The sequence below is a fragment of the Falco rusticolus genome, chromosome Z (genome assembly GCF_015220075.1).
Source record: "Falco rusticolus isolate bFalRus1 chromosome Z, bFalRus1.pri, whole genome shotgun sequence".
NCBI lineage: Eukaryota > Metazoa > Chordata > Aves > Falconiformes > Falconidae > Falco > Falco rusticolus.
The window spans coordinates 24,271,546-24,285,920 of NC_051210.1; the positions used below are offsets into that span (position 1 = coordinate 24,271,546).

General features: G+C 47.0%; 2 protein-coding genes across 2 annotated transcripts in view; both read right to left on the reverse strand.

The window, feature by feature from the left end:
* Window positions 1-7,619, reverse strand: part of WDR36 (WD repeat domain 36) — a 28,712-nt gene extending 21,093 nt beyond the window's left edge. Inside the window, exons 1-7 of the mRNA XM_037373840.1 lie at window positions 7,437-7,619; window positions 6,262-6,289; window positions 3,956-4,056; window positions 3,353-3,470; window positions 2,325-2,457; window positions 557-648; window positions 73-113 (exon numbers count right to left, since the gene is read on the reverse strand). Of these exons, the coding sequence (XP_037229737.1) occupies window positions 73-113; window positions 557-648; window positions 2,325-2,457; window positions 3,353-3,470; window positions 3,956-4,056; window positions 6,262-6,289; window positions 7,437-7,583 (660 nt within the window). The 5' untranslated portion in view covers window positions 7,584-7,619. The remainder of the gene's footprint in view (window positions 1-72; window positions 114-556; window positions 649-2,324; window positions 2,458-3,352; window positions 3,471-3,955; window positions 4,057-6,261; window positions 6,290-7,436) is intronic.
* Window positions 7,620-8,161: 542 nt separating this feature from the next.
* Window positions 8,162-10,996, reverse strand: LOC119141471. Its single transcript, XM_037373841.1, has 4 exons — window positions 10,715-10,996; window positions 9,664-9,774; window positions 8,916-9,249; window positions 8,162-8,611 (listed from the first exon to the last, which is right to left on the reverse strand). Exons 1-4 carry the CDS (start codon window positions 10,994-10,996, stop codon window positions 8,262-8,264), a joined length of 1,077 nt encoding a protein of 358 aa, XP_037229738.1. The 3' UTR covers window positions 8,162-8,261.
* Window positions 10,997-14,375: the final 3,379 nt, after the last annotated feature.

Here is a 14,375-nt window from a genome sequence, read left to right on the forward strand (position 1 = left end):
TGTTTCTAGAAGCTGGAACTTCTTTTAAAAACACCCCACCTCAAGTTTTCAGTAGTCCTGGTAGACATATACCTGCCGCACATCCTCATATTTACAAGTTTTACCCAGGACAACTACAGCCCATTTTCAAAGCTGTCAATGCTACCAGTAAGTTCTACTTAATTTTTATCTCTACAAAAATACAGCAAATACAATGAGAAAAATCTTTCCTTGAATCAGCAAAATCTGTATTTTATTAACATCCAAAGCAAAATAAATTTAGCAAACAACCACAATAAGTTACACAATACACATGCGTCCTGCAAACAGACTGTTTCTGTGAATTCCATTACATCATTCAGTGATTAAAGACTGCAGATGTAATGAACACAAACCAGCCAAGATACTAAATGCAACAGAACTAGGACTAGAGGAAGGGCAGAGATTAAGCCTTCAAGTCTACCTCTCTTCAATGTCTAATATGCTCAAGAGAGGGTTATTAAAATTACCTGAAAGAACACAAGTCATCTTTACTGCTGTAATTCTAAACAATGATACTTTGCACGCTATTCTTGACCAGTCATATAAGAAAATAAGATGCTAAAAATACTAACTTGTTCAAGAGTTGTGACTGCTAAATGCCATCCTGGAAACGAGTATAAGAGTTTGCTGGAAAACAACACACAAAACACGTAAGTTAGTTTACCCTTAGGGATTTTCCACAACAAAATGGCTGCTTTATATGCACTTGCACAGAAAAGTACATCAGCTTTCTGTCCCTGCAAATCAGTTAGAAGGGAAAAAAACTCCATGATAATACCAAGTAAGGTTAAGAATACAACTTATGGTTAATTTTTATTGAAAAAGTTAGTGTCATGCATTAATACTGCAAGGGTGACATAATTACATAACAGAAATAAGGAGAAGACCCCTTCTATGTCAGCTGCTCCCCTTGAGTTTCTGCTCTGAACAAATCTCTTCACAATTCTTAACATCAATAAGAAAATTCAGTCTTGGTCCAACTTTTAATAAAAACAAATCTTTCATTTGCAGAGTAATTTCCTTAAATGAAGATACTAACACATATTACTAACACACCCCATACTGTTTCTTTCAGAAATGGTAACAGCCAAAATGTGAAGCAAGACTGTTCATCGACAAGGCAGTCATGCAGTACATTCCAGGTGAAATTATGAAGACAGTACTTAAGCACAGACATGATTAAAAAACTATTCCATCACCACAGACATAGGTTGCCATTCTTGAATGACTGCTAGCAGCCATGTGTTACCACCCCTCCTTTTCTTCCCAGAGACCATCAAACTTTCCCCTCAGTTCTTCCAATTTACTTGTCTAATTTTGCCCATACCTATCTACAAAATTATCTATGTAGGGAACAGTCAAAAATATATTCCTTAACCCAGAAACATTGCTTAAAGTGCAGTTACAGTCCCATAAGTTTTTACACAATCATAAGAGAAGCCAAGCCATCTAAGCAAGACTTTTTGTCATCTAGGATGTACTGCACCTCAGATGCTGTGACAGGCGTTGAAGAGACATCAGTACTACGAGACATTTACTTTTCTATATTTTTAGGTTATTCGTACTTCCTGATTTACATAGCATATACAGCATCTCCAATACATTAGATTATGAAACAAAAGAACCCTAGCAGTGATACCACTAAAAGTATACAGCAATTATTAGAATGAAACACTGACCTACACAAGCTGAGTTAACACCTACTTGCAGCAGGCACATTAAAATGCAGGGAAGTTACTGTAGCTGTAACTTTCACAAGTTAGAAAAGGAGCTGATTGCAGTAGGCATGAAATACTGCCATTATGGATGGTGCTCTACTGGGACATGCTCAGATACAACTACATGTCTACACATCTCTTATTTGAGTATAAGGATCAAATACTAGGAATTACCTCCACACTACCTGCCAGCACTTCTTGGAACCACAACAACCAAAAAATTAAGCTTGGAAGACAGGAGGCAGAAGGCCTGAACATGCATTTACTACTATTTTAATTATTTTCATGGGAAAGCTATGTGATTCCAAGAAATAAAAAAAAAACCCAAACAAAACTGTAATTAAGAAAAAATCCCGGACAATTCCTGACATTTTACAGGTTGAATAGACAATACACAACTTGAAAGTCATCAGCATTCAGGGAGCAGCAGCATTCTTTGTTCCTGGAGACAGACCAACAGAAAAGTTGTGCCAAAGGTTTCAGTAAAAGACTCCATGTTCAAAACCTACTTTACTTAAAAGTATTATTTATTGCTTATCAAACTACTTGGAACATGAAGTGTATCCAAGTTATTAAAAATCTTACTTGGATCTTATATTCCATAGTTGCAAGCTCCCTTGTTCACTCCCAAGGAGAATTTTATTCAAATAGGTGCTGGGATGCAGAATTGCTGAAACTGCAAAAGTGGCCTTATCAAAATCCACTTGAAGATACTCCTCTGCAAAAAAGTAAGAAAAATTTTAGCATGCCTATCCCTACAAATCTGCAGGCTTGTTATTCCTTGGCAAATGTAAAGGTAGAACTGATGTTTACTCTGTACAAATCCCATAACCAGTGTTTCTTGCATTAAAGGATTAGCTAATGTGTAACAGGACAGGCTAAACTTCTTTACATTATAACATCTGTTGGCTTGAAGGTATATTTTTTTTCCCTATAAGCCTACCTAGTACAACAGTGCTGGCAAAACCATAGTGATTTATATCTTTCTGAAGGATTCCTGCTCCTGCCTGAGCAAAACAACTCATTGGATTAGCATGCCTTTTGTTTGTTATAGCAACTTCAAATCTCTAAAGCCTGTCTACAGCCACTTTCAAGATCCCGCATTTAGGGAATTACATTGGTCAAACCAATGAGAATGCTTTCTAAAGAAAAAAATTCAGGGCACTGAAGCACGATTTTGTAAGGCACTTTATAATGGCATGAGAAGATGCTGACATAAACAAAGTATTTTTCCTAAGAATTTAGTCTCACCCAGACTGGTAAATATCAAGGAACTACAGGATTTCAGAGATGGTGCCAAAGATGCTGTACCACCGTCTTCACCAGAAAATGGAACACTGAAATGCAATTTCCGTATCAGCATATCTCTCTACACTATATGGAATCTGACTGGGTCTCTGCATGTGGTGCAGGATCCATTCATGAAAAATTACTGCAGGATTAGGACTTCACATTACAGTTTGAAGATTATGCAGTTAAGGATTTTTTTTCTTAAGAGTAAGCTATTTCTGAACATGTGTATTTTAAAAAAACTTTTTAAAAAATTACTGAATGTTTACAATTCCTATAAAGTAGCAGCTATCCTATCAAGCAGTAACAGAAGTGTTGCTTGCCTTCTAATTGTATATTCCAAACAATAAGAACATTATCAACATCCACAGAGATGACATGATCACCAAAAGGCTGCAGAAGGTGTATCCTTGCCTTGTGACCTTCATAGGTATGCACCACCTATAAGTTCAAAATAAAAATGTTTTCAATATAACCTCTTCAGGTAGGATATCATATTAACATAACACAGCTAACACATCAGCAACAAGTTTAAATAAAATACATGGAAAGGCCATACAACTAAGTGGAATATAAATTTTCTCTGATAATTTAAAACTGTTGTAAAAATACTTTAACTAAATATTTTTAATTACTTGATTTAATGTCAATTTATTTCATTTATGTGAAATAACAATTTTCTTATGTTTAGGTAACTACATTGTTATTATAATTAATATATAAAACACAGGTCAGCTATTACAGAATTTGCTCTTACATTCTCCTATTTTAAGCTCTTTATTCCTCCTTCCACAGGTTTTGCTTCCCTAAAATTGAAACTACTGAACATCTACAGAAATAGACATTTGTAGGAAATTACCAGTCTTGAAAACACAAACATACACAACTGTGTTGTACTACTAAGTAATAATTAAACTAATAAAAACCTCTTTGTTCCTGGCAAAAGCATGGAGAATATTGTCATATGAAGCAAATATCAACATGCGGTCTGCAGCCAAACATGTAATCTCTCTTGGCAAAGCATTACCTGTTAATCAAACAAAAGAAAAGTTCAAGTTTCAGGTTCATAACACAAGAGAAAGCCTGACAGTCTTTTATTTATTTATTTTGCCAGGTGACCCACTGAGAAAGCTCTCTTGTTGAATGTTGTTGAATTTCTTGGAGAAACACACACACATTTCAAATGATTGCAACTATTACCATAAATAACATCACACCAGTAACAACATAACATCAGACTGACAGATCACATGGTGGTTCTTTTGAAAAACACGTAACAATAAATTACTGAATTATTACTGTAGGTGAAGGCACATGTTAGCTTCATGAAGGCTTATAAAGAATTTATCCCAACATTAACACTTACGAAGACTGTCAGAGCCCCTGAGGCCACTGGACTGGAAACATGATACATCAAAAGTCACAGCATTAGCAATGCCTATTAGGTTAAGCCATGCTGCAGACCTGGAAGCTAGTAATACACTCCTGTACCTGTCTCCTGATTACAGCTAAAGACATCAGGAATTCACCCTCTAAGAATCCATCTCACTCCCCACCTTGTGACTGGTTTAGGAAGAGTACTATGAGATCTGTTACTTAACTAGCTCAAACTGTAAAAGCATCCAAGCTCCAGATCACATTGGGAGGCTGTTGGTCTGGTCCCAAGTGGTACAAAATTGAAATGAAAAAAAAAATACTCTAGGGAAAAATACTCTCAATTTAGGGAAATATAAAAATGCAAATCAAGGTGCTTAATGATTGCACAGGAAAACACCAGTCTCCATGGGAGTGCATCTACGATACAAATTTACATCAACGCACAGCAGCAACTTCAATAGGACGAATTAAACTAAGAACATAAAAAAGGCTGCACTTAATGAGAGGTTTCATTTGTTTGAACACATCAGACATCTTCCCATAGATCCTCTGAAGTGACTTAGGCCTGCAATCAGGTTACAGAGAGCTGGTACTCCGCATGAGCTGTGTGGAAGTCTGCTTAGGCCAAGACAGTTTTAAGCACACCCCAATTAGAAAGTTCAGAGAACCAACCTCTCAAACTGCTATCTGTGGTTGTTGCCCCTTGTTACTCTGCCTACTACCATCACCACCGATTTAGCCTTGCCATCCTTATAACTGCCCTTCAGGTAACAGGCTGCCTCTAGGTCACCCCACATCTGTCCCTTTGCAAGACTAAAATCCAGTTCTCATGCTGTGTGCTGCAGGCCCCTGGCACACCCCAGTTCCTCAGCATCGCTCCTGAAAGAGGAGCAGTGGGAGGAGGCCAACCACTAACTGCGTATCAGGTATGGCCTCACCAACACCAAGCCCAGGAGGGTAACAGCTTTCCCGGATCTGCTGGCCACATTCCTAATGCAGCTCAGTACACAGCTTGCCTTATTCAGTTACTGCATTGTTGGTCCATGCTCAACCTGGCACCAGCACAGCCCCAGCTCCTTTTTAGCAGGATGCCACACAGCCAGTCAGTTCCCAGCTTGTTCCGTACCAGGTGCAGGATTCTGCACTTGCCCTTGCTGAACTGGGCGAGGTTTCTGTTGGCCCAGGCCTAGTGTATTGCAACACCTCCCCAGACTGAAGCTCTGCCACTCCGGGTGTGAGCTACTGCTCCTAACATTGTATCTTCTGCAAATTTTTACTAGGAGCGCATGTGCCTCATCACCCAGGCTGTCGGTGAAGGTGCTGAATATGAACAACATAGGCACTGCTGTTGACACCTAGGGCACTATGCTTTGTTGCCAACCGAATGTCAAGCCACCAACTCATTTCCTTTGTATCCAGCAGTCCAGCCAATTTTTAACACTCCCTGAAGACTTTTGGTCCCATCCATACCTGTTCTGTTCTTGTGATTATTTTCCTCCTGTAACACAACCTTCTAATAACCACAAAACCAACAAAAAAAAAGGTATCTGGAATTAACAGCTTTCTTCACTGCTCAGTCCTTAAAGCCTAAGGGTGCTCTTGTAAGAGCAAGATGACAAGAACAGGAGGTTCACAAGGTATATCCCTAACAGAACTAAATTACAGCTGCAACAGCAGTCTCATTCCCAAATTGATATCCCATATTTCTGAGACGCCGTTCAACCTACTTAAGTGCAAATATTAATACACATAATTAATTTTCCATTTTTTAGTTGAGAATCAAGTGCAGATGTCAGATGCATTAAAAAAAAAAAAACACACAAAAAACCGGAATGAACAATCTGTGTATACTTACTCACAGCCACAATACCAAGTTTCTTCACCTGCAATGTAAATGTTAAAGACATTTTTAGTAACTGGTTGCATTTGTTATAAACAGAAATTCAAAACTGTAGGAAACAACCCAGGTGAGATAAGGAATTTGCATGCCTCACAAGACAGAAAAGTTATGCCTCTTAGTTTACAACAATATCTACAGGAAAGCCCACAGTGGGTCTAAAGGAAGGGAACAATATATCTGTCAAAAGACGATACTACAAGAGTAAATTGTGCCTCTTAATATATTTTATCCTAAAGCACAGGAAGCTAAGTGCATGTTTAGACACTTGGCAGCGCTTGGCCAACTTTTTTTCCACATCACCTCTGCTTCTACTTTATTTCCACTACAATCACACTATGTTATTTTTTTATCTCTGTTCACGTAGAATTTGCTTCAGTTACTGTCATCTGTGCCTAGTGATGATGACTACTATTTTAGTTCAGCATCTGTGGACAAGGCTGACAGGAGCAAACCGTAAAAAAACACCATAAATGTACAAGATCTACTGCTGTCTGCAGTCTGCTGCTCGCTGTAATCACTCGATTCAGTTCTGCTTTGTTACTGCTTCTATACACTGAAGATGCCTTTATCGTACAGCAAGAGGTGAGACATTATCAGAAGCTTATATCTTGCAGAACAGAATTACGCTCCTCTGCTCCCACACAGAAGTCTTAATACGATCTAGGGGACTGCTCCCCAAAATTGTCGCTCTCAAACGCTAAACCACAGCTACGGAAACCGCGGGGGAGCTCTGGTTTGTCTGGCAGCGAAGGAAAAGCTTGAGCATCTGGGCGCTCGGCTGCCTGGATGCGCCCCGCCTGCCACGGCGCACTGTGTCTGGCCAGCGGTGCCCCCACGGCCGAACGGCCCGTTCCGGCCCGCAGACCCCGCCGCCTCCTTTCCTCCAGCCGCCCGCCGGCGAGCAGCCCCGCCTGCCGCCGAGGCCTGCGCTACAGGGGCGCCGCGGCCCCTCACAGGCCCCCGCCTCACGGCGGCGAGGGCCGGGGTGAGGGGGGCCGGGGTGAGTGGGGGAAGGGTCGTGGCGCGGCCCGCCTCTGCCCCGCGCCCGCCCCGGCCTCCCTCAGGCCCAACGGCGGCCAGGCCCGCCCGGCGGGGGCATGCAACAGGGTGGCCGGCGGCCAGGCACTCACGTTGTAGGTGTGGACGCTGCGCCCGACGGCGGTGGCCAGATAGAACTCGCGGTGGCGGCCATGGTAGCGCAGGACGTGCGGGACGTGCCCGCTGAAGCGGCCGAGCACGCGGAACCCGGCGAACAGCCCGCCGCCCTCACGCGCCATCGCTGCCCCACGCGCACGCCGTGCGCCCGCAGGAAGCGCCCCCCACCGCTTCCGGCCAGCCCGGCCGGCGCTCCGCCCCCTGACGCCGCCGCGCGCCGCCGAAAACGGTCCCTGCGGCGGGCAGAGTTCCGCTGCCGGGGCGGTCGGCGCTGCCCGGCCGCCCTGCTGCGGCCCCGCGGCGGACGCGGCTACTCCCGGCGCGAGCGAGGAGGGGAGTGTCCGCGCCAGGCAGGCCCCCCACCCGAGGGCCCCGGGCACGCAGAGAGCCGTCACCCGCGACCGCCCCCACACAGGCTCCCTAAAGCCACCACCGCGCGACTTTACCTTTTATTCTGCGGGGGGATCGCCCCCGCCCCCCGTTCCCCTCAGGCAGAAGCGGCCGGCCCCGGCGCTGGCCGCGGGGAAGACCCGCCGCAGAGCCCGCACAGCGCCCGATGCACCGGCCTCCGACGGCGCAACCCGGACACCCGCGCGAACCACCTCTGTACTTAAGACGGTCACTGCTTGTTGGTTTATTTTTAATAAATTATATAGGGCGGGACACCCCCCCCCCCCAAAAAAAAAAAAAACCCAACAACAACAACCCGCAGGATGACTTCATTGCGATGGCGGGCAATAAATATCCAGCAAAGTCCGGCGGCGAAGAAAAAAAATGACAAGCCACCCCCCAGAAGCCACCTATCCCAAATTGATGTAGCTTCTCCACACCGCCATCAGCTCCCGGGCCTTGCTCTCGTCGCACGGGCCTCGGCTCGCCTCCCCGGCGGCAGCGCCCTGCCACCGCACACGCGTTAGCGTCCCGCCGCCGGCCGCGGTGGAGCTCCCGGCGCTGCCCCGGGCCTCCCCGCGGCAGGGCAGGGCAGCCCCGGCCCCGGCCCCGCACCCACCTGTGGCGGCCGGTAGCCGGGGCAGTGTCGCAGCACGATGTGGAGGGTGCTCCGCCACAGCGACGGCCGCTGCCCGCAGCCCCGCGCCCTCTCCAGGAAGCACTCCAGCAGCCGGGCCGCCCGCTCTGCCCGCCGGGCGCCCTGCGGGAGACGGCCGGTCACCACCCCGGCCCCGCCGGAGCCGCCAGCCCGCGATCCCGGCTCCCTTCAGCGCTTCCCCACGCACCCTTAAAAAAAGGCTGCCCGCCCACCCCTTTGACCCCCATCCCTGCACCCCTCTCCCTACACCCCTCTCCCCGCTTCCCACTGTTTGTCCCTCGCCCCCCCCCCCCCCCTTTTCCCCCTTTCCCCTCTCTTTTCACGCTCCCCCCACCATTTTTATTTTTTTTTTTCATGGAAAGGGAATGCCACCTAGCCGCCGGGGGATGCGTGCACCCGGGCGAACCTCGGACTGCTGCGGACCCGCCGGCGGGGAGAGCGCGTCCTCGCAGGTGTGAAAATCGAGTTGTAGCTCCTGGAGGGAAACAACAACAGGGGATGCTCGTTAACGCCACGGCCCCCGGCGTCGCCGTCTCCGGCTGCCAGCCCGCCTCCAACACCCCATCATAAACGTCCCCAGCGCCCCAGTGCGCCGCCACCCGTCGCCCTCGGGGCCGCGCGGGGCACGGGCGGCTGCGGGAGCCGTGCGGGGCGGTGCCGCGCGGTGCCGCTCCGCCCGAGCCAGCGGCGGGGCTGCCCGCACCGTGCGCCGTCCCGACAGCCGCCGCCTGGTCTTTCCGCTAAGCGCCGGCTGCGCGTGTGAACCATCCGAGTAACTGCTAAACCGCTTATCACCTTTGGAACCGTGACACCATCCTCAGCGTCGGTGAACCATTACACAAGCGACTTTCAGTCCTACGGGTGTGCAAGGCGCCGGGAAGAGTCGGGTAGCGCTCTGGCAGCAGCCGCCCGGGCTCCTGCTCTCCGTCCCTGCCAGTCCCAGCTTCAGCGAAGCACATTTTAGGAAGGTCCCCGGAGGAGAGTAGGAGAAAACTTCCCCGTCCTGTTTCACAGGCACAGGTTTACTAAACTAGCCAACTCCCGGCTTGCTAATCGAGATTTTCACAAAGTAGCTGCCGGCGGTCAAAGGTAAAATCGTGGAGGCAATGCCGTCCCGACAGTTTCCCTCCGATGCCACCAGAGAAACCACCAACCTCATTTTTAAAGGTCCTGTGTGGATCCAAACCGTTTAGGAGATCCTCTTGTATCTCGTCGTGGTTACAGAGGCTGAAATTGTAGGGGGATGCCCGCGGTAAGTCGGCGATCTGAAGAAAGATGATCAAGCCACAAAAGACTGTATAAGAAAAAGCCAAAGGTTAATTCTCCTGCACCGCTACGTGACCCTACAAGCCATGGAGGGCAGATCTGAAGACAGGGATGCTGGTGCTTCGGGAGCACTAGAAGAGAACTGTCTGGTTACCCTTATGATTATCCATGGTGTCTTTAGACGTTGTTTTATCTCGTGCTGGGCTTCGTATCGTTGCTGGCTTCATATATGTACCTGTACGCCTACGGAAATGAAGGTTTCCAATTCCATAACTGGGGCTTATTTGGACGTCTCATGCACCTCTTTCCAGAAGTGCAAATAAATAATTATTCAGACTTGAAGCTGTGTCACTGACTTAAAAAGAAAACCGGCATAATCAAAAGCGGTATCCAAACCTAAACCAAAACAAATGGAAGCAAGAAAAACCCCAAACAAAACACCTCCAAAACAGCTAATCTTGGAAGAAAAAAGTGTGAATAGCCCTCCCCATGACTGTGTGGGATACACCTTCAGCACGAGCTATTGCTGTAACGCGTTTTTTCTCTCAAAGGCAAGGCAAGGCGCTTCAGGGCACCTGCAGAGGGACTGCCTGGGGTGGACGCTCGTACCCTCCATACCCAGGTCGCAGGGGCATCTCTAGTGCATCGTTTTAACACCCTAGCGCAGGAGCTGGTGGACAGCGGTCACCACTGTCCCTGTGCCACCTACAGATTTTTCCTGGTGAACGTTTCACCTTACAAACGACTTTTCCCGGAGAGCCCCTTTGCTTGCGCAGGCTGAGGGGAGCGCAGATGAGGGGCACTTGCTCTGCCGTGGGGACAGCCTAGCTGACAGGGCAGCCGGCTGTCCCGGGCACCGGGGACCGGGATGCCCGGGACATCGGGGAAGGCTGGCCAAAGGAGGCACGGCCCCGCTGACTCCCTCGCCCCGAGGAGCACCTGGAGCCCTTTCTCCGAGGGCGGCCGGCGCCGACTCCTCTGCCACGGCCCCCCCTCCGGGTATTCCCTGATCCCGCGAAAGTGTTTCACGATGTGCGCCCGGTAGCCGCTGTGGAAGCCCCGGGGGCGCGGCCCGGCGGGGGCGCGGGGCTCGCACTGCGGAGCCCAGCCCAGCTGCGCCGCCCGTCCCGCAGCGACACGGCTGTGCAGGCTTTTAAGCTCAGCCTCAGGCCAGTTCCAGAGAGTGCTCGTGTTCGTTTTTAGGGAACGCTTCCCCGGCATGAGTCAGCAGGGAAACCCGGGAGGACTGCCCCCGTCGTGGCTTTTTCGGCCGGCTGAGCTGGGGACGAGCCAAAGCAGCTGAGTCAACACACCGTGCCTGTCCGCTTGAGTGGGTTCTCTCGCCCCCTGCTGGTCGCTCCCTTCTCTCCCTCTTTTTTCCTTCCCCTCCTCCGCCTGCCCGGGGTTCGCAGCGGCGCGGCGGGAGGTGCCCGGCCCGGGCGGCGCTTCCCTGGCTTCAGCTCTGGGAGCTCCCGGCCGCTCGTCCCGAGTGTGGCAGCAGCCCTCTGACCGTGTTGTGTGTGTGTGTAGGGATAGAAATCTAATTCCAGTCAAACCCGACGTTTTAAATTCGACGCCTTAAAAGCTGTTGGACTGATTGGGTTGCAGTTGCGGAGCAGGTGCACCGCGCTATAGCCGGGCTCGGGCAGCCCTTTGCGCTTACGGTGTTACCGGGGTGCCTCCCCGCATCGCGCTCTCAGTGTCGCCTAACAAACCAGCAACATCACAGTTTCCCAAAGAATGTCTCGTTCTCGTATTCCAAAAGTTGTTGGGGTTTTCTTAATTTACAAAGCTGTGTGCCTTCATCTTCTTTATCTTTCTCCAGGGCTTTTTCAAGTTGCTGACAGGCTTCATAACAATTAGTGAGTTAATAAAGATACATAAAGTTAATAAGCAGCTTTGCGTTTCTCATTTCAAAGGTGCACCCCTGCATAAAGGAAGACACTTCAGGTGAGTTTTACTGTACCAGCATAACTGGTTTTTTTTTGGTTTTTTTTTTTTTTTTTTTTTTTTTTTTTTTACTGAAAACCAGCATAACTGATGAAAAGCCTATTCCTGACATGAATTCAGTGTAATACTGATCCGAGGAAGTGAATAGTTCTAAGAATAGTGAATACTTAAAGAGAGGTGTTTATTTGTCCGTACTAAACAGGACATAGTAATCCTGAGTATAGGTAAAGAGTACAACTTTCTAAATGCAAATAACACTGGATCAACATTCTTTCCTATCACTGTTAATATGCACATGTTTTTACTTTTGAAGTTGTGTCTCTGAATTTAGCAGTAGAACAAAGTTGCATCAGACACTGGCAATATAATCAGAGCAGCAAATGAAAAATGTGTTTTTTAAAGGCAGCAGAAATGACATGGCTATAGAAGACAATTGAACATTCAAAACACGCTTGTAAATAAGTTCAAATGAAAGATTATTAAGAAAAAAGAAAAGCATTCACTAACTACAATCACTTTTTTGTATGTGAAGAGTTCTCTGAACAAACAGTACCTGTTAAAAACTTTCCTAGTCTCTAATTTCTACCCAGCATCAACCTCAGAAATGGCAAATTACAATGAATATGTTTTAAAGTTTGCTTTCTATTTTAACTTCTTCAGAGATACAGGTTCAATTATTGACATATGTGTCAGAGAGGCAGGAAGGGGAAAAAAGAGGAATTTAGAAAAATCTGTCCATTTTTATAACCATAGTAATTAAAAACTCTTAACTTTGCTTCAGCCGTAAGAATGTTGAGGCCTCACTTCTGACAGCAGCTTTTGACCTGAGCTGTTGGCCAGATTTGAGGGATTTGGAAGTGGTATCTGTTAAAAGAAATAACTCGTGACAAGAGGGATTTTTCTGATGGAGCTTTATACCCATAGTGCATCTACTTTCTCCCCTAATCCCTGCTGCCTGGTTGCCTTGATGACCTCACCTTTGTGACTGTGCTTGTGCAGCAAAAATACAGGATTGAGAAACAGCTGTTGCTGTTTTGCTGCAGGTTGAGACAATATCTGTGCCGGTGGGATTGCTGCCAGCCCTTACGGCGGGAGGAAGACTTCGAAGCCAATAAGAAGTCACTGACTTTGGTAGACATTCCTGATCAATATTATATTATTAGTGATATATTTTTTCAGTTTGCTTGTATTTGCTGAGACACTTTTTGATTGTTAAGCCTTGGTATATGTAGCTGAAAAGCAAACCTTATGGGTTTGTTGTTGGTTTTTTTTTTTTGTACACATGAGCAATACATTCCTTCCTAAAATACCACATTGCTACGGAAATGCCATCATATCCAGGATGTTTAGCGTAATTATACTTTGGATATGTAGGATCTGGGAATTTCTTAAATTATGAAATTTGTACTTGGAAAAGAGAGGTGGGGGGAGACAGTGATTACGTGAGGGAAGCTGGGGAGGTGGGAAGAAACTATGCTGGTGGCTGAGGACATGCACTGTGTATGTCACAGCCCCAGTGCCCAGCACAGGGTGCCCCAGGGTGAGGCAGAAGCACACAGCCTGTCCGTGACCTGCCCACCCCTCCCAGCAGGCACAAGCGCAGGAAATCTTCCATCTGCCTGGACAAACATTGCTCAGGTTTCCATTCTCATGGATCAGGCCGAGCGAGGCTGAAGAGTTCCCTGCTGGTCCCTCTGCAGGTGCAGAAGGCACTGCATGCCTCTGTGGTGCCCAGCACCATCTACTCGCTGGTGACAGTACCCAGCCAGCTAACCAAAAATACCCTGCCTGTAGCAGCTTGGGTGTGCGAATGTCACCACCAAGAAACCAGTACTTAAGCAAAGATGAAGATAATGTCAGAGATACCCTTCATGCACAAAGCATGTGTTAAAAGCTCGGTGACCTTACATTTTTAAACACATTTTTGTAAATTTTTATTTCAGAACATGATGTAGAAGGTTTTTTTGAGTATCATAATTTCCAACATAATGGAAATTCAAACTGTTGGCCACATTTTTTTCCACATTTCCATCTGATGCCTGGACCCTGCTCTTCCTAGTCCCAGACACTCAAGCCTGGCTGGTTGTCCCTACATGTGTTTAGGAGCTTACCTTCTTGCATATAGGCAGCAGCAGAATGCTGGTGATGACCTTCAAATGCCACTTGGAAGAGGTGTGTATATCCCCCTAAGGAGCGCCTGAAGCTGACTGGTGGCTGGCAACCAAAGAAACAGCACTGAGAGAGTGTAGCTGCCAATTGCCTTCACTACTCTTCAGCTTCCCCCAGAGATCAAAAGACATGTCAGCAAAACACAGGAGTAAGTCTACATTATTGGAAAAAAATAATCTAAAAATCTTTTGATCTAACAGGCTATTATGATGTTATTAGTTTGGGTAGCTGCTGACTAGACCATCAGCACATCAACAGGACTCAAGCATGTGGATCCTGAGATGAATACAGAACACCTTTCTCCCAAAACTCCCAATGCTGGTGGCTTCTATGTGGCATGTAGAACTCCTCAGGTTTGAACACTAAGTCCCACAACATCAACAGCTGGTACATCCTTTCTTTCAAGAACTTCATACAGATCTTAACAGTATTCTCAGGACTATTTGTTTCTAAAATTATCTTCCTGGCTCTTTAGGAAAGT